The 22,196-nt window shown below is 44.9% G+C and overlaps 1 protein-coding gene across 1 annotated transcript in view; it reads left to right on the forward strand.

Moving 5' to 3' along the window:
* The window catches only part of LOC135057108 (zinc finger protein 91-like), a 133,394-nt gene that overhangs the window by 83,098 nt on the left and 28,100 nt on the right, over window positions 1–22,196 (forward strand). Inside the window, exon 7 of the mRNA XM_063963009.1 lies at window positions 8,019–8,210. Within this exon, the coding sequence (XP_063819079.1) occupies window positions 8,019–8,210 (192 nt within the window). The remainder of the gene's footprint in view (window positions 1–8,018; window positions 8,211–22,196) is intronic.

Genomic DNA, 22,196 nt, shown 5'->3' on the forward strand with positions numbered 1-22,196 from the left:
CTGCTAAACGGGTGTCGGACTTAGGCGCTTTGTCCTGTCGTCCACCCTTTCTAATATTCCATCATGACCGGACAGTTCTTAGAACTCGCCCAGGTTATTTATCTATGGTGGTGTCATCTTTTCACCTTAACCAAGAGATTGTTGTCCCAGCCTTTTTCTCTTCTGACTTGTCCCCCACAGAGCGGTCTTAAGGTGTGGTAAGGGATCTCTATATATGTGGAGAGGACTGCCTCTATCAGGAATTCAGATACCCTTTTTACACTGTTTGGTTTCCACAAACGTGGATGGCCTGCGAATAAGCAAACCTTGGCCAGATGGATTAGAATGGTGATTGCACAGGCTGGACTCCCAGCTCCTGTTGACATTAAAGCCCATTCTACTCGGTCTGTTGGACCTTCGTGGGCGGCCCACCGTGACACATCCGCAGAACAATTGTGCACAGCGCTATGTGGTCCTCAGCGAACACGTTCTTTAGTTTCTATGCCTTTGATACTTCTACCTCCCAGGATGCTTCCTTTGGACGCCGGCCTCTCATACTCGCTAAGGCGCGTACCCTCCCCTGCGCAACTGCTTTAGGACATCACCCGATGTTTTCCCTGTAGAACACAGTGTACCCTGCAGCAGAAAAGGAGAGTTATGGTAGACTTACCATGGTTAACTCTCTATCTGCGAGGTACACTGGGTTCCACAGGGCGCCCACCCTGACGCACCTAGCTTCCATGGGTTTGTGTGGCATCAGCCGATGGTCCCTTCTCCTGTCGTGAGAATGTGGTTATATGTGACTAACATCTGCCTTCTCTTTTAGCTGCTTCTGCATTGGACTGGTTAACGAAACTGAGCTCACAGTGCCTGGTGGCAGGGTTATAGAGGAGGCCCCAGTGCATCCTGGGACAGCCTAAAGTTTTAGCCTGTTGGTGCCTCTCTGGATCACGATCCACTCTACACCTAATGTTTACCCTTTGAAACCCAGTGTACCCTGCAGAGAGTTAACCATGGTAAGTCTACCACAATACGGCTTTTGGACCACAAATCGCGGGTCGCAGCCGGGAGCCTGACACGGGTTCTACCGGGCTGTGACCCGCGTCAGCCCCCTTTCCCACCGGAGTTACCAGCCAGGCATATTGTCGGGTTGGGGATGTTGCCGGTGAAGCGATGGGGGCGGTGCTTGGAGATCACATGATCTCCAAGCGCCGCCCGCACATAGACTGTAAACGGAAAGCCGGGTCCATCGACCACACTGCACAGTTTGCCGGGTTAAACCCCGCTATCTGCCCAGTTGGAATACCGGGTCTGTCAACCTGGATTATTCCAACTCAACCCTTTTACACAGAGCAGCAACATGGGTTATGCGTGCTCAGGTGCAATAACTCGTGTTACTCGCTGGCGGTATAAAAGGGGTGCAACTCTCCTTATTTTAGTCTGACAGGGATTGTTTGTTTTTTGTTATTTATTTTTTTGGGGGGGAGCACGCCAAATTACTGCCTTGCCCCGGGTGACGAAAATCCACGTTTCGTCCCTTTGGCACAGGATCATGTCACAGGATCAGTGGCCCTGACATCCCCACACCCACTTCTGGATGCTAGTCACCATCTTCTCTGAACACATTCTTAAAGGCTGATTGCAGGTGCCGTTTAATTGGCCTAGCTTCTGGCTGACAACTGATTGAGGCAACGACTGAACTGGACCCTTCAGTCCTGCTGCTCTTGCTCTGCTACACCTGGGATATCTGGACATGACGCTCTTTTAAAAGTCAAATTATACTCAAATGATTAAAAAAAAAAGTTCACTTAGAATGACCTAATATATAAAAATATCAGAAATAGCATGAGTTAAACTGAAATTTGCGGTCCTCGCATAGAAGCTGGCAGCTCTGGCCATTAATATGTACGTATGAAATATGTATTTATATTTTGTGAGATAGCCTGATTGGTTAAAGAGACCCAGTGTGAAACTACCCCTTGTAAGATTGTGCATTGGAGTAAGATATAAAGGAGGGCTGTGAACCCTGAGTTGATATACATTCTGTGGCATCCAGAAGTGTTGAACTGCTGTGAACATCTCTATGCTGTATCCCCTTTTTAAGATTATTCGATTAATAAACATATTGCCTTCAAGACAACACACGCAGTCCCGTTCTCAGCCTGGTCTGGACTGAGCCCAGTGTCTCCAAGTTCTGCCCTCTGTCAGCTACCGTACAGGGCCTGGTCCAGGTCAGTGACCTCTGGAGGTTAGCCAACGCCAGTCAGGAGGTGTGTCAGCAGTGTGTTCATGCATGCAGAGCAGCAAGCGGTTTCAAGTGCTTATGGTAGGAGTGGAAATAAGCAGTTCTTGGTGCCAGTGGGAGGAGCCTGATGGTGGCAGAAAAATGCCCACCCACTGTGCAGTAGCTGGAGTCAGTGCAGTCAGTTACTGATGATAAGAGAAAATCCCCTATTGGCCAGGTCCCATGACCAATCTGTGATCGCTAGGTGCCGGCACAGTAGCAATGAAGGTATAAATGGTCCATACATTTGAGTAGTATATAAATTAGTATATATATATATATATATATATATATATATATATATACTACTAGTAGTATAGGTATATTTAGGAGGATATATATAGCATGTACTTATAGTATAGGTATATATTTGCCTTACAAACAGTATATTAGCATTATCGGTATATATAATAGATACATGTAACAATATAGGTGAATATACATGAGGTACACTGAAGTGCCAATAGTGATAGAATAGCTGTATGTAAAAGTAATGGTGTCACCACTGTACTGTGACGTCTTGAAAATGCCCAGACCTGCATTAGTTGTATTCTGACATCTCTTGAGTCAGTCTGAATACCGGCTAGGTTACTCATGGCAAGGCAATGTGAATTATCAGAGTTCAAACCGGGCATAATTGTAGGTGCCCGAAGCGATAGGACATTCCATTTCCAAAGTTGTGTGGACATTCAACATTCCTGACTTACTGTGTCATGTGTATACCAGGAATACCGCATGGAAGGCATTACCTCCCACTGTGGACAGTGCAGTGGCTGACAATGATCATGACCAGCGGCTTCTGGTCAGGATTATCTGTGGTAACCGACAAACAACACTGGCTCAAATCACATCCATATTCAATGTAGGAGTTACCAGACGTATATCCAGAAGATCAAAGCATAGATACTTAGCTTCCATGTAGGGATGGACACTGACCATCGATGATTCTAAATCATTGATGGTCTATGACCGATGGTAACTACTTTTACCATCGATGGGGAGAACCAGATGGTTTCCCGCCATCGATGGTAAAGAGCTATCAAATAATTTTTTCATTTTTTCTCTAGGGTGTCAGGGAAATGTAGCATAGCTCCACCCCCTGACACCAATGAAGCCACGCCCCTGGGCTCTGATTGGCCCACATTCAGCTCAATACTAAAGTAATGGGGACCATCGATGGGCAAAACCATTGATGGTTTCCTTATAGATGGTTGCCCATCATCGAGGTTATCCAGCAGAAGACACACCAGACTGCCCCTAATAACACTAAAGCACTTTGCCTGGCATGTGACACCTCTAATTGGACCCTGATGGACTGGCAACGTGTTGTGATCTGATGAGTGATGGTTCCATTTGTTTTGGGCTGATGGTAGGGTTCAGGTGTGGAGCAAACCCCATGAGGCCATGGATCCCAGTTGTCAACAAGGAATCATGCAGGCTGGTGGTGGTTCCATAATGGTGTGGGGTGTGTGTTCACGTGGCATGGGATTTGTGAGATGGTTTGATGTCATTGGCTGGTAACTTCTATGCTTCATTGCTTGGTGACCATTAGCAGTCCTTCATGAACTTCATGTAGCCACCACGACAATGGAATTGCCCATAATTTGTTCGAGGAGCATTCAGGAGAGTTCCTACGAATGGTGTGGCCACAATATTTGCCAACAAACACTCTAGCATTTATGACACGTGGTGGAGAGGTCCATTCGCACCCAAGATCCTCCATCTACAAATATTAGGGAGCTGTGGGAAGCTTTTCAAACGTCATGGGTCAACATCTCACCAGAGGTCTTTGGTCCAGTTGTGGTATTGATGCAACGTTAAGCTGCTGTAATTTGCCGGGCTACAGCGATACTAAGCACCTATGCAATTACTTTGATACTTCAATATATACAGTAAGTATATACAGTAGCAATGTAGGTACAGTGCATTCTGAAAGTATTCACAGCGCTTCACGTTTCCACATTTTGTTATGTTACAACCTTATTCCAAAATGAAATAAATTCATTTTTCCCCCTCAAAATTCTACACACAATACCCCATAATGATGACGTGAAAAAAGTTTTTTTGAGATTTTTGCTAATTTGTTAAAAATAAACTAAGAAATCACATGTACATAAGTATTCACAGCCTTTGCCATGAAGATCAAAATTGAGCTCAGGTGCATCCTATTGCCACTGATCATACTTGAGATGTTCCTACAGCTTAATTGGAGTCCACCTGTGGTAAATTCAGTTGATTGGACATGATTTGGAAAGGCACACACCTATCTATATAAGGTCCCACACTTGTCAGTGCATATTTGAGCACAAACCAAGTATGAAGTCAAAGGAATTGTCTGTAGACCTCCGAGACAGGATTGTCTCGAGGCACAAATCTGGGGAAGGGTACAGAAAAATATCTGCTGCTTTGAAGGTCCCAATGAGCACAGTGTCCTCCATCATCCGTAAATGGAAGAAGTTCGGAACCACCAGGACTCGTCCTAGAGCTGGCCGGCCGTCTAAACTGAGCAATCGGGGGAGAAGAGCCCTAGTCAGGAAGGTGACCAAGAACCCGATCGTAACTCTGTCAGAGCTACAGCATTCCTCTGTGTAGAGAGGAGAAGCCTCCAGAAGGACAACCATCTCTGCAGCAATACACCAATCAGGCCTGTATGGTAGAGTGGCCTGATGGAAGCCACTCCTTAGTAAAAAGCACATGGCAGCCCGCCTGGAGTTTGCCAAAATGTACGTGAAGGACTCTCAGACCATGAGAAACAAAATTCTCTGGTCTGATGAGACAAAGATTGACCTCTTTGGCGTGAATGCCAGGCATCATGTTTGGTGGGAACCAGGCACCGCTCATCACCAGGCCAATACCATCCCTACAGTGAAGCATGGTGGTGGCAGCATCATGCTGTGGGGATGTTTTTCAGCATCAGGACCTGAAAGACTAGTTAGAATAGAGGGAAAGATGAATGCAGCAATGTACAGAGACATCCTGGATGAAAACCTGCTCCAGAGCGCTCTTGACCTCAGATTGGGGCGACGGTTCATGTTTCAACAGGACAATGACCCTAAACACAGCCAAGATATCAAAGTAGTGGCTTCAGGACAACTCTGTGAATGTCCTTGAGTGGCCCAACCAGAGCCCAGACTTGAATCCGATTGAACATCTCTGGAGAGATCTGAAAATGGCTGTGCCCCGACGCTTCCCATCCATCCTGATGGAGCTTGAGAGGTGCTGCAAAGAGGAATGGGCGAAACTGCCCAAAGATAGGTGTGCCAAGCTTGTGGCATCATATTCAAAAAGACTTGAGGCTGTAATTGCTGCCAAATGTGCATCAACAAAGTATTGAGCAATGGCTGTGAATACTTATGTACATGTGATTTCTTAGTTTTTTATTTTTAAGAAACTTTCAAAAATCTAAAAAAAATTTTTTTCACGTTGTCGTTATTGGATATTGTGCTGGGCCGGACTGGCCATCTGGCACTTCTGGCAAATGCCAGAAGGGCCGATGGACTGGTGGTCCGTTCCGGTCCACAGGGAGCCTGGAAGGCCGCACACAGCGCAGCTCCCGGCTCTCTGGTTCATCCACCGCTGCCGCCCGTAGTGCCCCGTTACCTAGCAATATGGAGGTGTGCCGTAAGTCCATACACCCTGACTCACAGCTCGCCCCCATTTGCAGTGTCCGCACGCCCCTCGCTTGTCGCGCATGCACGTATGCCAGGGCCGGAAAGAGGCCCCAGTTTGTCTGGTATTGTGTGTAGAATTTTGAGGGGAAAAAATAAATTTATTCCAATTTAGAATAAGGCTGAAACATAACAAAATGTGCAAATAATGCAGTATAGGTATTTATAAAAGGAACATATAAGGGGAACATACAGTAATGGTAGTGGAATAGGTGGGTGATACATATGTGGTACATATAGATGTATTATGAGTATATGCAGCATATACTAGTAGTGCAGGACATCACACACACACCTGTATATAAAAAGGGAACTGGGATCTTGCCGTGAGGAAGTAAGGGAGGATCATGCAGTCATGTATGACCATGTACCATATGTGTCATGTATGTTCTGTGTCATACTTGCCTACCTGACCCTCTCCATGAGGGAGAAAATGCTCTGCTCCTGGACTTTCCTGGTAATGTATGATTGCCATCACCTGTGGTGAGCTAGGTAATTGATAAGAAAGGTGTTTCACCACAGGTGATGGCAGTCATACATTACCAGGAAAGTCCAGGAACAGAGCATTTTCTCCCTCATGGAGAGGGTCAGGTAGGCAAGTATGGTTCTGTGTGTGTCCCTATTACAGGAGTAGGCGTTGCTGTCACTAGATAGTACCGCCCCCAGCAGCTGCCTCCTCTGACTAGTAATGTTACACAGCCCACTTCCGCCCTGTGCGTTCCACTTCACTTCCGCTCTCTGCATACAACCTCACTTCCGCCCTGTGCGTTCCAGGAGACGTCCGCCATGTGCACCTCACTTCCGCCCTGTGCGTTCCAGCTGAATTTTACCTTGTGTATTTCAAACGGCTTCCGCCCTATTTGCTCCAGCTGACTTCCGGATTGAACCAGAAATATTTTTTCCTCACTCTCTGCTAAGTTCCGAGTCACACGTTATTGTGTCTGACGGACGGTAATGATGTTAATATTAAACGGGGAGCAGCCTGTGGTGTCCTTTTATTATTATACAGGGGGAGCAGCTTCTGGTGTCCTGTTGTTGTTGTTATTATTATACGGGGGAGCTGCCTGTAGTATCCTGTTTTTATTTTTATACAGGGGGAGCAGCCTGTTGTGTCTCGTTATTATTATTATTATTATATAGGGGAGCGGCTTGTGGTGTCCTGTTCATATTATTATTGTTATTTTACAGGGATCAGCCTGTGATGTCCAGTTATTATTAGATAGGGTGAGCAGCCTGTGGTGTACTTTCATTATTATACAGGGGGAGAGGCATGTAGTGTCTAGTTGTTGTTATTATTATTAGGGGGAGCAGCCTGTGGTACCCTGTTGTTATACAGGGGGAGCAGCCTATGGTGGCCTGTTGTTATTATACAGGGGAAGCAGACTTTGGTGTGTTACAGTGTATTAGTCACGTGATATTGATGTAATTGGTGATGATCCCAATTAGCATTATTTAACACTGGATATTGGATGTCATTCTGAACATAAGAATTATTTCTCAATGAAATTTCTCCATCACAATTGCACCAAGTGTTATCTGGAAAGCCAAGACTTCTACCATGAGTAGTGGTGGTTTCACCCTAAGCAATACATTATTGTACAAACTGCATTGACCAATGTTACTATGCTGGATCAGAGGAGCTTCCAAGAAACATTACTACTATTATATTTTCTCCTAGATAATTGATGTTTGAGTCTTTATTAAAAATGACATGATTATGAGACACATCCTGTATACTGATTCACCAAGGATGAAAAGGGACAGGAGACATCTGAGTGAGAAGATATTATCTGTCACCCTGGAGATCATCTATCTGCTGACTGGGGAGGTGAGGGGATCTGGGAGTGTCACAGTGACATCACTTATATCTATAGTAATAATACAGGGACATGACTGGGGAGGTGGGGGGATCTGGGAGCGTCACAGTGACATCACTTATATCTATAGTAATAATACAGGGACATGACTGGGGAGGTGAGGGGATCTGAGAGTGTCACAGTGACATCACTTATATCTATATTAATAAAATAACCCCATTTAGGAGTGGTTTTATTTACCTATTCCTTGATGTCTCCCCCAATATACAGGGTTACATAGTAGTGAGGAAGACAACCGGTGAGTGTGAGACACCCAGCAGCCGTCCCCATGGGTCAGGAGGACTGAGCTGGATCCAGAGCTCCATCACGGTGCCTCCACCTCATTCACTGATGCATGAGCGACACAATGACCAGAAGATCCTGGAACTCACCAACAAGATCATTCAGCTGCTGACTGGAGAGGTGACTGCTGGGAATGGGACATTATACAGTAACACCAGGGGATGTGTCTGGGTGATGACCGGAGAGGTGACTGCTGGGATTGGGGCATTATACAGTAACACCAGGGGACGTGTCTAGGTGATGACTGGAGAGGTGACTGCTGGGAATGGGACATTATACAGTAACACCAGGGGATGTGTCTGGGTGATGACTGTATCACTGTGTGTGTCAGGTTCCTATAAGGTGTCAGGATGTCACTGTCTATGTCTCCATGCAGGAGGGGGAGTATATAGAGGAACACAGGGGTCTGTACAAGGACGTGATGATGGAGAATCACCGGCCCCTCACATCATTGGGTAAGAGGAGACTGTCATGTATTGTACAGGGGAGAGCAGGTATGGGGCCCCCTATATACACACATCATCTGATAATCACATATATACACTGCACTCAGTCACTGTGTGTCTCCTACAGATGAGCCCAGTAACAAAGATAACCCAGAGAGATGTCCCCGTCCTCTGTATTCCCAGGATTGTACAGAGGAGAATCATAGGATCCCACAGGAGCATCAGGTAGGTAGGATTTAGTGTCTCACCAAATAGCAATATATGAAGTGACTCTATGTCAGTTCACCATGGCAGTCCCCACACAGGGTTACGTCTATATATTGATGCATCATGTCTCCTGTATTTTTTCCTGTCTAGGTCTGGTAGTAGTGTGCAGGTTTTCTATATTAAAGGCTTACCCTTCTCCTCATTCCTGGCAATGCACCATGTTAGTTCTGCAGGCTGAGGATGGGCAGGCTGACCCGAGTACATCACGCTGCTCTCCCTGGTAGTGCCGTGCATAATGTGATTAACCGGAAACACTGAGCTCACTCCAGTCCTCCAGTTCTGGCTGCAAGGGTGGAGGAAACCCAGAAGCCGGTTGGGGCCAGGGAGCCTGATCTCACACACTTGGAAGGCACCTGCTCAAGGAAAGCCCCTGAATTAAGGCATTCATCTTAAACTGTGCCCAAAACATGGTGATTAGTGTTTTTTCTAGAGTGTCTGTGCAGCATCTTTGGGGAAGGGGGAATAGAAAGGAGTAACAGCATAGGTGATGAAGTGACCTGTGCAATAGGTGATGAAAGACTCTCTGCACAACTTGAAGAAGTACCAAGTGCCCATTCTGACCCATGTCCACTGCTGATAGAGCCTACAATGGGCACATGAGCGTCAGAACTGCACCATGGAACAATGGAAGAAGGTGACCTGGTCTGGTGAATCGTGTTGTCTTTGACATCGTGTAGATGGCTCTGTCCATGTGCGTTGTTTACCTGGGGAAGAGATGGCTCCAGGATGCACTATGGGAAGAAGGCAAGCTGGCGGAGACAATGTGATGCTATAAGCAATGTTCTGTTGGAAATCCATAGGTCCTGATATTCATGTGGATGTTACTTTGAAATGTACCAATTACCTAACCATTATTGTAGACCAAGTACATCCCGTCATGTCAAAGGTAATCCTTGATGGCATTGTTCTCTTTCAGTTGGATAATGCACCCAGCCACACTGCATACACTGTTTTGGAATTGTTTGAGGAACATGACAAAGATTTGATGTTCTCAGTCTTATCCATCAACTTTGGGATGTGCTGGAAGAACAAGTCTGAGCCATGGAGGTCCCACCTCACAACTTACAGGATATGCAGCTAACATATTGGTGCCATATACCAGAGGACACCTGCGGAGGTCTTGTGGAGTCCATGCCTCGATGGACCAGAGTTGTTTTGGCAGCACGAGGGGAACCTACACAATATTAGGCAGGTGGTTTCAATATTTTATCTAAACAGTTTTTTCAGATCCATTATAGTCCCGTGGGTCCTCAGTCTAGCACTGGAGGTTGTAATAGACCAATTCAGGAACTCCTCCTATCTACAATTATAAAGCAGTTGTTGAAACTATTCCAGCTTCACTCCCAATGCGTAATCTATATTTCACACTTACCAGAAGATTTTTTAGGCAATTTGTTTACCCTCAGCCAGCGTAAATCAAAGTGAGGATACTTCATTCAGTGGACTTAGTGTGAACGATTACTGTATGTTCTCCCAGTGTCTTACGAAGGCAGAATACTGATGATTCCTTAGGGACCTCAGAGATTTTGTGTCCCTTCCAAACATTTCATGGAATGAATCTTAAAGGACTTCTTCAATCTTTCCTAAATGTGGTCTACCTTTTATCTTCAATACATAGACAAGGAGGAAAAAATCAAATTGTGAAGTTCCGTAGGTCAAAATTCTTCACACTCTCATGGAGGGAAACCTCTATAGCACTCACCTGAATTAGATGATATATGTTCACGTAAAGGTTTCTTTGGGTATCACTGAGTGGTTCTATTGGCTGGCCTCAACCTTCAAACCTTTATTCAGAAATACACATCTGGTGGTCTTCTACGGAATCGTAATTCCACCGTTTCCCATCGGGCCGGACGCTCAGTAAATAAAGTTCCATGCAATGCGGCAGTTCAGATTATGGATGAGAGTGACAGCTTAGTGATGGAGGGGCCTTTGGTAGCAACTCCACTGAAATGTTTCAGATCAATCCTGGAGACTTGTCCTAGACTCGACAATCTTCCTCTCAGCCATCAACCATTCTTATAAGCTTCTCACACTGCCCAATTGGTATAGTTTACTTGGAAGGTGAGTAACACATCCTGACACGGCTACATTATATACCATCTTAATAGCATTATTTTACATGCCTGTCTCTACCTAGCTAGAAGCAACGTAACCCTCTGTATGAGCTGCCATGGAGTACTCAAAGAAAAGTAACATTCAGGTACATAATTTGCTGTTTTCTCTAACATCTAACTGGGGGACACTGGATACTGTGGGGTAGAGAGTGCGTTGCATAGACCCCAGAAGTAGTTTTCTGGGTAATGCAGATGGGTCATTTTCCTGTCACCACACCCTATATTTCATAGTATGTAGTGCCTCTCAAAGGACTGAGAATAGAATTTGTAATGTAAGTACAAGAATCCAATTTTTCATTGTATGACTTGTTTGCGTCTAATACACCAATATTTTTCTGGCAAATCTCAATGGAACAGACAATTAAAAGTTATTTCTCTTACGTCCTAGAGGATGCTGGGGTCCATTTTAGTACCATGGGGTATAGACGGGTCTACTAGGAGTCATGGGCACTTTAAGAGATATATAAGAGATCCAGCCCTCATCAGTGCCATTTTCTCCCTGCAGACATTGGAAGCAAGATGCTGACAGACCCTCACATAACTCCAGTTATCCTCTGCGGTACCAGGGTGTTACAGACAGGTAGGGTAGTGTGTTGTGATAAAGCTAAATATTTATCGTATATAAAACACTTTAAGAGGTCTAAGAACACTGTACGCTATCTACGTAAGAAGTACCGTAAGGGTACGCAAGTTGTGTAGCGATCGCTCAACCGTAGTCGAGACGCTCAAGCGTCACGTTCGCTTACGGCCCAGTGATCACAGGCAGGCACGCTATTGGCTGCCGACTAACGTAATGATTCGCTATAGCGTAGCGTACGCTCGGGACCACGAGGAGATCACCAGCGGTGCAGACGCTTACAACGTTAAAACCTTTATATCTATACCTTTAACAATGAGATACACAGTATACCTTAGTGTAGAGACAGAGTGTAAGTGCAACCTGGTGTAACCTGATTAACTACAAAGCTGCTTGAGCGTCACCGACGCTCAGAGAATACTTAACCCTATAAAGAATACACAGATACCTGGGCTTAGGGTCCAAAACCTATTATATGTATTATAACTATTATACTTGAAAAAGGAATCACAGTACAAATGATACACTACAATATAACATAAACCAACTAACCAGATAAACTAGACAGGAAATACAATACAATATAATTAAAGGAAAATACGAGAGAAAGAGTAGAGAGAGAGAGAGAGAGAGAGAGAGATGGCTCACAGTAAGACAATATGATTACGGAGAAAACTTACGCACAAAGGGAACGATCGCATGCGCCTCGATATCCAGCTCCCGATTATCAGCAATGAGAACCGTTGAAGGGAGTGAGCTGGATACGGTCGGCCTGCCTATTTATGCCCCACACACAATACAATTCAATGGTCCCTACAATCTCATTGTTCATTGGACACAGGAATTCGGCTTCGCATTATAACAAAAGGTCATAGGTTGATTCATACAGGTGGGCTGTGACTATTTCCAACTGCTCAGGTGGGAGGGAAACTGGGTTTCCCGCCGCATGGGTAATAAAGTGCAAATAAAGTAAATGTTCATAAACTTCTTATGTCCATAACTATTCGCACGAGCGATTGATCTGTTTCAAACCAACACCGGAATATTTCTAATTAAATATTCTTCCGATGGATACTAAACACCACTGTATTACTCCTGTCTGACCCTTCGTATCAAACAAAGAGGGATTTCTCTGTTCATGAACATTCTATATTAACCAAACTTTCAGATTCTATCAAAGGGACCATGATCTACAAAATACATTATTAGTGAAAATATGTAATGATTGAGTCGCACGCTACGATCGCATAAACTCTACCGTAAATACGCATACCATGCGCCTGCGGGTGCCCGCGACTGTGAGTATGCGCACGTACGGGAGAGCGTACGCATGCGCAGCACGGACCTGTGTGAGGTGCAAATATGGTAGTGTGCATAGAGATATTTTTCTGACTTTGACAATCCACCCTTTGGCAGTCAATAATAACTGCCACTTCCTGAAAACATTTCAAAAGGAGAAAAATATATGTTAGGGGTTAATTCATTTCCATGGTTGGGTAAGGGAGGAGAGAGGAGTAGGTGGGAAGAGGGTATGACCTAGTGAGATAGCAGAAGCATGTGTGTATGAGTCCATGTTTGGGGGGTCATGTATCATCGTGCCGTACGTGTTGTAAATCAAGCTTCGAGGTATTGCGAAGTATACATTTGAATTCCTTCTTATCCCGTGGTACGGGTCTGTGGATGGGCTGTCAAACTTTACCGAGCTCTTTTCGGATTTGAACAAAATGGGGAGCACATTTTAGTTGATGATACATGAATGGGGGAATATGTGATTGCTGATATCTGTGCCTGTATTCCCTATACTATGTGTGTCATTACCTGAGGGTTGTAGAAATGAAGAAAAGACATAATTACGGTAAATGCGGTGGTATTCTATGTCAGGTTAATGTACATCTGTCGGTTGAAGTTTTGTTCGGTATCAGTTGAAAGTCGTCTTCTTTGCGCTGTGTTGCCCATTAGGTGTGAGCAAAAAGCTTTGTCAATGCCATTAGATTTACAAAAAAATGTTGGGCTAGCGTAAGTTTAAGAATTCTAGGGAAACTGGGGATCCATGGCAAAGTTCATCAAATGTCCGTATCTCAAGTGGTCAAAACTTCTTCTTTGGTCTATCCGTTGTCTGTATAGCGTCTCGTCAACTTCCTCGTCCAAGTGGGTCTTTTTATCTTGGAGAAAAACCAGAAAAACAGGTGAAAGAAACGGACCGTATAATCGCATTTTCATTACATCATTGTTTCTATCATTGGGTCATAAATCAAATCCAGGTTAATTACAGTTTCCTCACTCCTCAAACTCATTACCCTGGCACGATGTTTGCACTTCATTAAAGCCTGACCGCATCTAAATATCAAGCCAATTGATATGACAACACCTAAGATACATAGGAGAAACTTCCCAACATCCATTATGACTCCTTGAGCCCAGTCTCCCAAACCGGAGAACCAATTTCGCGGGTTCAACCATGACACCCAACCAGTCAGCTCATTACCTACAGCAGCAAGAGTGAGATTGTGTTTTCGGCGAAATTCCCACTTCAATTGGAGAATATCGTCCATCTTTTGGTCTATGACCTCGACCGGATCCTCGGTGCTATTCGTGATATACGTGCAACACTTCACGCCGTACTGTGTTGCCAATGTAACACAATATCCGCCTGTCACTGCTGTGAGGTAATTAAGAACCATTCTATGCTGCACCAGTTCTGTTTTATAAGCTTGAAGTTCCCTTCCAGTATATCTAAACGTGTCATCATACATTTCAGTGATATTATCTAACAAATTTGCGAGCGCCGATATGTATTTATAATTTAGCACTCCTCTAGCGGTGCGGGTGAAATCTAACGCGATTAAGAATTGAATCCCGGTGGATTCACTTATCAGATCAGAGGCCGGATGCTCTGTCTTCTCTATCAGGTGCCTTTTAACAACGTGCTCGTAATGGGTGTGAGTATAAGGAGCTTGGGCACCACGATGTATGTCTTTCATTTTATCATGTGTTACAGTCATCACTTCAGGCAATACTTTTCCAATATAACACAATCCTTCAGAGTTTGGGGCAAGCCACTTGTACGCCTTTCTCCCGCATATGAAATATGCATCATCGGGGAGAACATATGGGACGGAGAAGGACATAACCATATTACACACCTTCCAGGTGAAATCTCCTAACCCTAATTCTTCCATCTGCTTAATACACGTATCAGGTTGTACGATATGTGCACAGTATCCTGGTGATACTTCTCCAACTCTCGTAATCCTATTTCCTAAGGTGTACCTATACCGGAAAGATTTTCCTCTACTGGCTATGTGGCGTACAAGCTCTGTATCTGTAGGCATTCTATCTGCTCTATGCAAAAAGGTCATGGTGTGGTTACTCCATGACACTTCCCAATTTCCCGGCTTTCTGGGATTGGAGATGTTGAAACATAATAGGGACCTATCCACATGGTATTGGTGGAGCTTCAAACTAGGAGGGCTGGAGATATTAAACCTCCTGTCCACCGGTCTCCCACCATTTAACTCAAGTACCTCCCCTATCGTTAAAGGAAATGGTACTAGCCCTGATTTGCTATGACCTTGAGGTACTTGAGAGCATACCCAACAATCTGTTTTGTTTAACACATTACCCACTAAGGAGTGATAGTCACTCAATGGATGCCGGTCCATATGGATATTAAAACTGGATTGGCATTTCTTAATGCACCCATCTTCAATGACATTGTTACAGAGCCTACAGATACAGTTTTCCTCAGCTAACAATCCGTCACAATTCCTTCTATGGTCAATGCTATCGGATCGTTTTCTGATACTCGCCTTTGCTTGTTGGTTAGGTTGATCTTGGAAAACTACGCCTCCATCTTTATCATCAGAACCCATTCCAGAACCTCTATCGACCTCCATGGTACTCTCGCCGGAACAGACTGCTCTGGTCAACATCATGGTCAACAGGAAAATCCGGATCACAGTCTCTTGGGGCAAGTCCATCTTATAGGAGGAAACGAAGAAGAATGAGAAGGAGGAAAAAGAAATTTGAGGGAGAGGGGATGGGAAGTGGAGAAAAACAATAAAAGGGAGTGGGGAGTCGACAACAGCTCTCGGTCTTCAAGGCTCAGGTGCCGCCTCAGTCCTCCTGGAACAGACACTCCAGTGATACAACCTCTACCGTCTGTTCCTTATCACGGGACTTCTCTGGATCAGCAACCTTCTTGCAGTGGGATGAATGGACCCAAGTCTCTCTCTCAGCAACCTTTAATGCTGTAATGCTAGTCAATAAGACCTGGTATGGTCCTTCCCATCTGTCAATAAGGCAACCTGAGCGTAGAAAATTCCGTATCATTACATAATCCCCAGGTTCAATGTCATGACAATTACTATCAGGTAGATCAGGAATCACCAACTTCAGATTATCATTTTGATTCCTTAACTGTTTACTCATGTTAATCAAGTACTTTACAGTCACTTCATTGTTACATTTCAAATCATCCTGAGGGTTAATCATGACATGCGGTTGTCGACCAAACAAGATTTCAAAAGGGGACAGATTAAGAGGGGACCTGGGAGTGGTTCTGATGCTGTACAGTACAATGGGTAAAGCTTCTGGCCATGTCAATCCTGTCTCTGCCATCACTTTACTCAATTTATTTTTAATAGTGCTGTTCACTCTTTCGACCTTCGCACTCGCCTGTGGACGGTACGGAGTATGCAGCTTGCTATCAATTCCCATCAACTTACACATTCCTTGAAAGACATCACCTGTAAAATGGGTACCCCTATCACTTTCGATTATTCTAGGGATACCATATCTACATACAAATTCCTGCACAATTTTCTTAGCAGTAAACATAGCGGTATTTGTAGCCGCAGGAAATGCTTCGACCCAATTTGAGAAAACATCTATACAAACAAGTACATATTTCAAATTCCGACAAGGGGGTAATTGTATAAAGTCAATTTGTATTACCTGGAAAGGGCCGCCGGCAGGTGGGATATGGGATGGTTCTGTAGGTATTGCCTTTCCAATATTCTTTCTCAAACAGGTAAGGCATGACATTGCTCTTTTACTCGCATGAGAGGAGAATCCTGGGGCGCACCAATATGCTCTCACCAATTTGCACATCCCTTCCTTGCCTAGATGAGTCAGCCCGTGAGCTGCTTCAGCCAGACATGGAAGATATGCTCTGGGGGCCACTGGTTTACCATGTCCATCCGTCCAGAGTCCTGAGGACTCCTGGCCATATCCCTTTGCCTTCCAGACTGCCTTTTCCTGTGTGGAACACAAATTTTGCATTTCACACAACTTCTGTGTGTTAATGGTATTAAATACCATCAATTGTGTGGTGTCTGTCTGTATGGGGGTAGCAGCTGCTAACTTAGCAGCTTCATCTGCTCGGCTGTTACCAAGTGATACCGGGTCTTGGCTATATGTGTGTGCTTTACATTTGATAACAGCCACTCTGTCGGGTTCCTGTATCGCTGTTAGAAGCCTTTTTATGTGAGCTGCATGCGCTACCGGTGTACCAGCGGCCGTCATGAAATTTCTGAGACGCCATAGGGCTCCGAAATCATGGACTACCCCGAATGCGTATCTAGAATCGGTGTAGATATTGGCTGATTTGCCCTTAGCCAATTCACATGCTCTGGTTAGGGCGACCAGTTCAGCAACCTGGGCTGAGTGAGGTGGGCCTAGCGGTTCCGCTTCTATGGTGTCTTGGTCATCTACAACTGCGTATCCAGTACACAAGTCTCCCGAGTCTGACTGTCTATGACAACTACCGTCCGTGTAGAACGTGAGTTCTGCATCTTCCAGTGGGTTGTCACTGATGTCAGGCCTTGCGGTAAAATTTTGGGTCAAATATTCCATACAATCATGTGTATCTTCCTTTATATTAAATCCTCCTTCCCCCTCACTCTCACCTTCCACCCTTTGTGCCTGACCAGGCACACCTGGGAGATACGTTGCAGGATTTAATGCACTGCATCTCCTTATGGTGATGTTTACGGGGGCCATTAGTGCCAATTCCCATCTTGTAAACCTCGCTGATGAGACGTGTCTGGTTTGGGCAGAATTCAATAAGGCTGATACTGCATGTGGCGTATGGATTGTGAGGTTGTGGCCTAGCACGACGTCTTCGCTTTTTGTCACTAGCAATGCTATCGCAGCAACGCTTCGCAAGCATGTGGGGAGGGATCGCGCTACCGTGTCTAGCTGAGCGCTGTAGTATGCAACTGGCCTGCTGGCATCACCGTGTTTTTGGGTTAGTACACCTGCCGCGCAACCAGCACTTTCTGTTCCGTATAGTTCAAAGGGTTTCCCATAGTCTGGCATACCTAGTGCTGGTGCCTGCGTTAGGCACTGTTTGAGTCTCTCAAATGCTGTTTCGGACTCGTCTGTATGCGAAATCCTATCAGGTTTGTTTGAGGAGACCATTTCCTGCAAAGGTAACGCCAAAATGGAAAACCCTGGGATCCAATTACGGCAATACCCACACATTCCTAAAAATGTTCTGATCTGTTGCTGGGTTTGTGGCAGAGTCATGTCTCTAATTGCTTGGATTCTATCAGCGGTCAGGTGTCTCAGTCCTTGTGTTAGACAGTGTCCCAAATATTTTACCTTAGTTTGGCATAATTGTAACTTGTCTTTGGACACCTTGTGTCCTGTGTCTGAAAGATGAAACAGGAGCTGTTTCGTATCCTTCAGAGATGCTTCCAGTGAATCTGAACACAGTAGTAAATCGTCCACATACTGTATCAATACTGATCCACTGTCTGGTTGGAAAGACTGTAAACAATTATGCAAAGCCTGAGAAAATATACTTGGACTATCTATGAAACCTTGGGGTAATCGAGTCCACGTGTATTGGACTCCTCTGTATGTGAATGCAAACAAATATTGGCTGTCAGGGTGCAGAGGTACCGAAAAGAAAGCGGAGCAGAGGTCAATAACAGTGAAAAATTTGGCAGTGGGAGGGATTTGCATTAGGATGACAGCTGGATTTGGCACTACGGGGAACTGACTCTCAACTATTTTGTTAATCCCCCTTAGATCCTGCACTAGTCTGTAACCCCTCCCCCCACTCTTTTTAACAGGGAAGATGGGACTATTGGCAGTGCTGGACGTTCTTACCAGAATGCCCTGTTGTAGCAAGCGCTCTATTACTGGGTAAACTCCTAACTCCACCTCTGGCTTCAGAGGGTACTGTGGGATTTTTGGAGCTATCCTACCATCTTTTACTTGTACAACTACTGGAGCTACGTTTGCCATTAATCCAGTGTCTTGTCCGTCTTTAGTCCAAAGTGACTCTGGTATCTGAGATGTCATCTCTTCTATTTGGGATGGATTCCTATTTGTCATAATGGTATGTGACATTAATTTTGATGGGGAGTCTAACATGTCTCGCACTTCCTGAGCGTGTTTCTCAGGTATGTCCAAGAATACACCTTCAGGAGTACAATAAATGACGCACCCCATTTTACACAGTAAGTCTCTTCCCAGGAGATTGGTTGGTGCCGATGCAGCCAGCAAAAAGGAATGCTTGGTATGCAAAGGCCCTATTGTAATCTCGGCTGGTTTGCTAACAGGGTAGTGCTGGACTACTCCTGTTACTCCCATGGCTGGAATTGTCCTACCAGTGGTTCTCATGCCCACTGTCGAATTTATCACTGACTTGGCCGCCCCTGTGTCTACAAGAAAGTTTAAAGTTTTACCAGCTACATTAATTGCGATCTCGGGTTCACTTCCAAGGTTGGCAATTAATTTTACTGGCTGCAGATTACAGGTATGGCCACACCCCTATTGGGTATGGTGACCTCCCTGAATCCCGCTGGCAGCAACTACTTGTGAGGGAGATAGTTGGGAACTACCAGAGGCATGCCAGTCTCTGTTTGGGGGATATCTTTTTGTTTCCCCTGTATGTGGCTCATAACTCCGTTTCTGCGGACCTTGCTCCCAATGTCGTGTGTCGTGTCGTTGTCTAGGGGGTTGGTATGAGTTTCGTGGATTCTTTACTCTACAATCTCGTGCCATGTGTCCCTGTTTGTGACAAGAATAACAAGTAACCATACTTGACTTACCCACAGGATTTGGTGATACAAACAAAGGCTGCCTTGTGGTCAGAGCCTGTATACTTAATGACATTAATTTATCACCTTGTTGTTCCCTGTGTCTGGTGATGTTTCTATCGTGATCAATAGCAGCCTCTCTCAAAGTAGCCACAGACAGACCTCGCCAACATGGTTGTGTGGTCTGTACCCTAGTCTTCAATGACTCTTTTAAACCATCCATCAGTACCGATACTGCTACTTCCCGATGGTTTGTGTCTGTTTTAATGTCCTCTATGCCTGTGTATTTTGCCATTTCTAATAATGCTCTGTGAAAATACTCTGCAGCTGTTTCTGACTCCTTCTGTTTAATGGAGAATATCTTATTCCATTTAGCTACTGCTGGGAAATACTCTTTTAGCTGCAAGTTTATTCTTTTCACATTATCTTGGTTGTACACATCTGTAAGAGGTACATCATGATCTAGTCCGCAATCAGCTAAAAATTGAGTTGCGTCGACATTTGAGGGTAAACATGCTCTCAGCAATATCTGCCAGTCTTTATTGTTGGGCTCTGCAGTGTTACCTAAGTCTCTGATGTATTTTTGACTGGCAACTAAGTCTTTTCTAGGGTCAGGAAATTCAGACACTATGGTCCTTAATTCCATTCGGGAAAATGGAGTGTACATGGCAATGTTCCTAATGGGAGTGGCTCCTGATGCGTCTGTTTTCCCATTTGGCACTGCTATTACTCTAACAGGTGTAATTCTAACAACCTCATTCTGTGTAGATTCTACAGGCTGTGGTGAAATAGCCTCAGCATAATGCATGGTGCCGTACTTACCAGTTGATACGACCTCACCTATCCCTCCGCTAGGGGCCTTTACTAATCTCGTGGGTGGAGCTGTGCCTACTGTGGTCTCTGCTATGGTGGCTGCTAGAGAGAGCGCTGAAATCGTTGCCGATTCGTCCTCTTGATCACACTCCTGAGGAAAGTTCAAAACAGGGTACAACTTGCACGGGTTAATACTTGCATGGGTTAATGGGTTAACATTATCATTAACATTTACACAGTTACTAAGTGATTTTGTGTTACACCTTAGTGCGTCTTTCTCCGCAATCAACTTCTCTCCTGATATATATGGTGGCGGTGGGGCCGTGGCAATCAGTTTTCTGTTAGAGCCAGATCCCGCCGCCTGAGCCAAACCTCTCTGTATCTCACCTTCCTGTTGCCACAACTGTAAATAATCATAATGCTGGATTCGTCTCTTTGTTGATTTTATGAGACATATCCTCCTCCTTAAATTTTGTAACACTTCTGAGCTGAAGCTCCCTACTCTTGGGAATTTCTCCCCGTCATGTACAGTCATTCTCTCCCATTCATCACATAAAGTTTCTGTGTGACTTCCATATTTCTCACACATTATATACCTGGCCGACCCAATTGGTCGGACCACTGAATCAACCCGAACCGAGGTTGATCGCCCCCTACCTGAACAAGTGGCCCCCATAGTTCGAAAGTGTTGCTTTATTTAGCCAACCCTTTACGCAAAACCAAATGTCAACAATAGGCTGACGGTGGCGGTTTACCGAGTACCCCACTCACTCGCCCACGCCGACCAATACGACCTGATCACACCGATATGGTGCTGGCGTACTCGACCTAGGGCCCCTGCGACCTGAACCTCTATTTACTGGAACCTGCGAGGGTTATCCGAAGAACACTTACTCTTTCCAGTAACTATTGGTTGCTGGATAGTTCCTGAGTGAGCAGCAAACTTCCCTTAAAAAAAAAAAAAAATTACACAAATCACGTTAGAGTGTACAGATAGCGTTTGTGACCCCTTTACTCTAATGGTATTAGGTCAGATTACTAACTACTGCACACACTTACGTGCGGTCCAGTCGTTCAGTACACAAACAACTAAGCTTATGTACGGAAAGACCAATGGAATCGAAACTTACGACTGCGAATTCCTTCAGCCAGAGCTTATATGGCCTATATGGGTGTTGCACCAACCCTTTTCGGTGTTGTGCCTGTGAACTGTATAGCGGACTTCCTTGTCGGCTGTACCTGGACCTCCTGGTCTGTTATGACCTCCTGGTCTTGTTACAGTATGACCTCCTGGTCTTGTTACAGTATGACCTCCTGGTCTGCTATACTCTAATGCTCAAAATTGTATATTTAACCAGAGATGCCTCCCTAGCCACCGTGCACGTCACTTACACGCATGTACCTCACGAGTACTCGACTTTTCTTGTGGTTCAACCTTTAAAAATTGTAAAAACACTCACTCATCACATGTACACTTTTGTTTCTATTTCTATTTCTGCGCAGAAATTTTTCTTTAGATCAGGTGTGTTACCAATTAGGAGCAGGATCTGTTAATTAAATTTCGGACACCCAAAAATAGACTTGCGTTATTTCTCGCCTCGCGTTATTTATCGCTTTGCGGTAGAAATCAACTTATCGTGACTTGAGCTACGTGGGCGTAACCGGACGCTCCATTGCCTAATATACGCTGCGTGCGTCGGCCTTTGGATTGCGTACGCAAGTCTTTGTTAGAGACACGTATACGCAAAGCAAAGATCCACCGTAACACAATTTATACTTTTATCAATGTAGATGGTCCTTGATCATCTACCACACAACACACTGACTTCGCC

Source organism: Pseudophryne corroboree, chromosome 3 (genome assembly GCF_028390025.1).
Source record: "Pseudophryne corroboree isolate aPseCor3 chromosome 3, aPseCor3.hap2, whole genome shotgun sequence".
NCBI lineage: Eukaryota > Metazoa > Chordata > Amphibia > Anura > Myobatrachidae > Pseudophryne > Pseudophryne corroboree.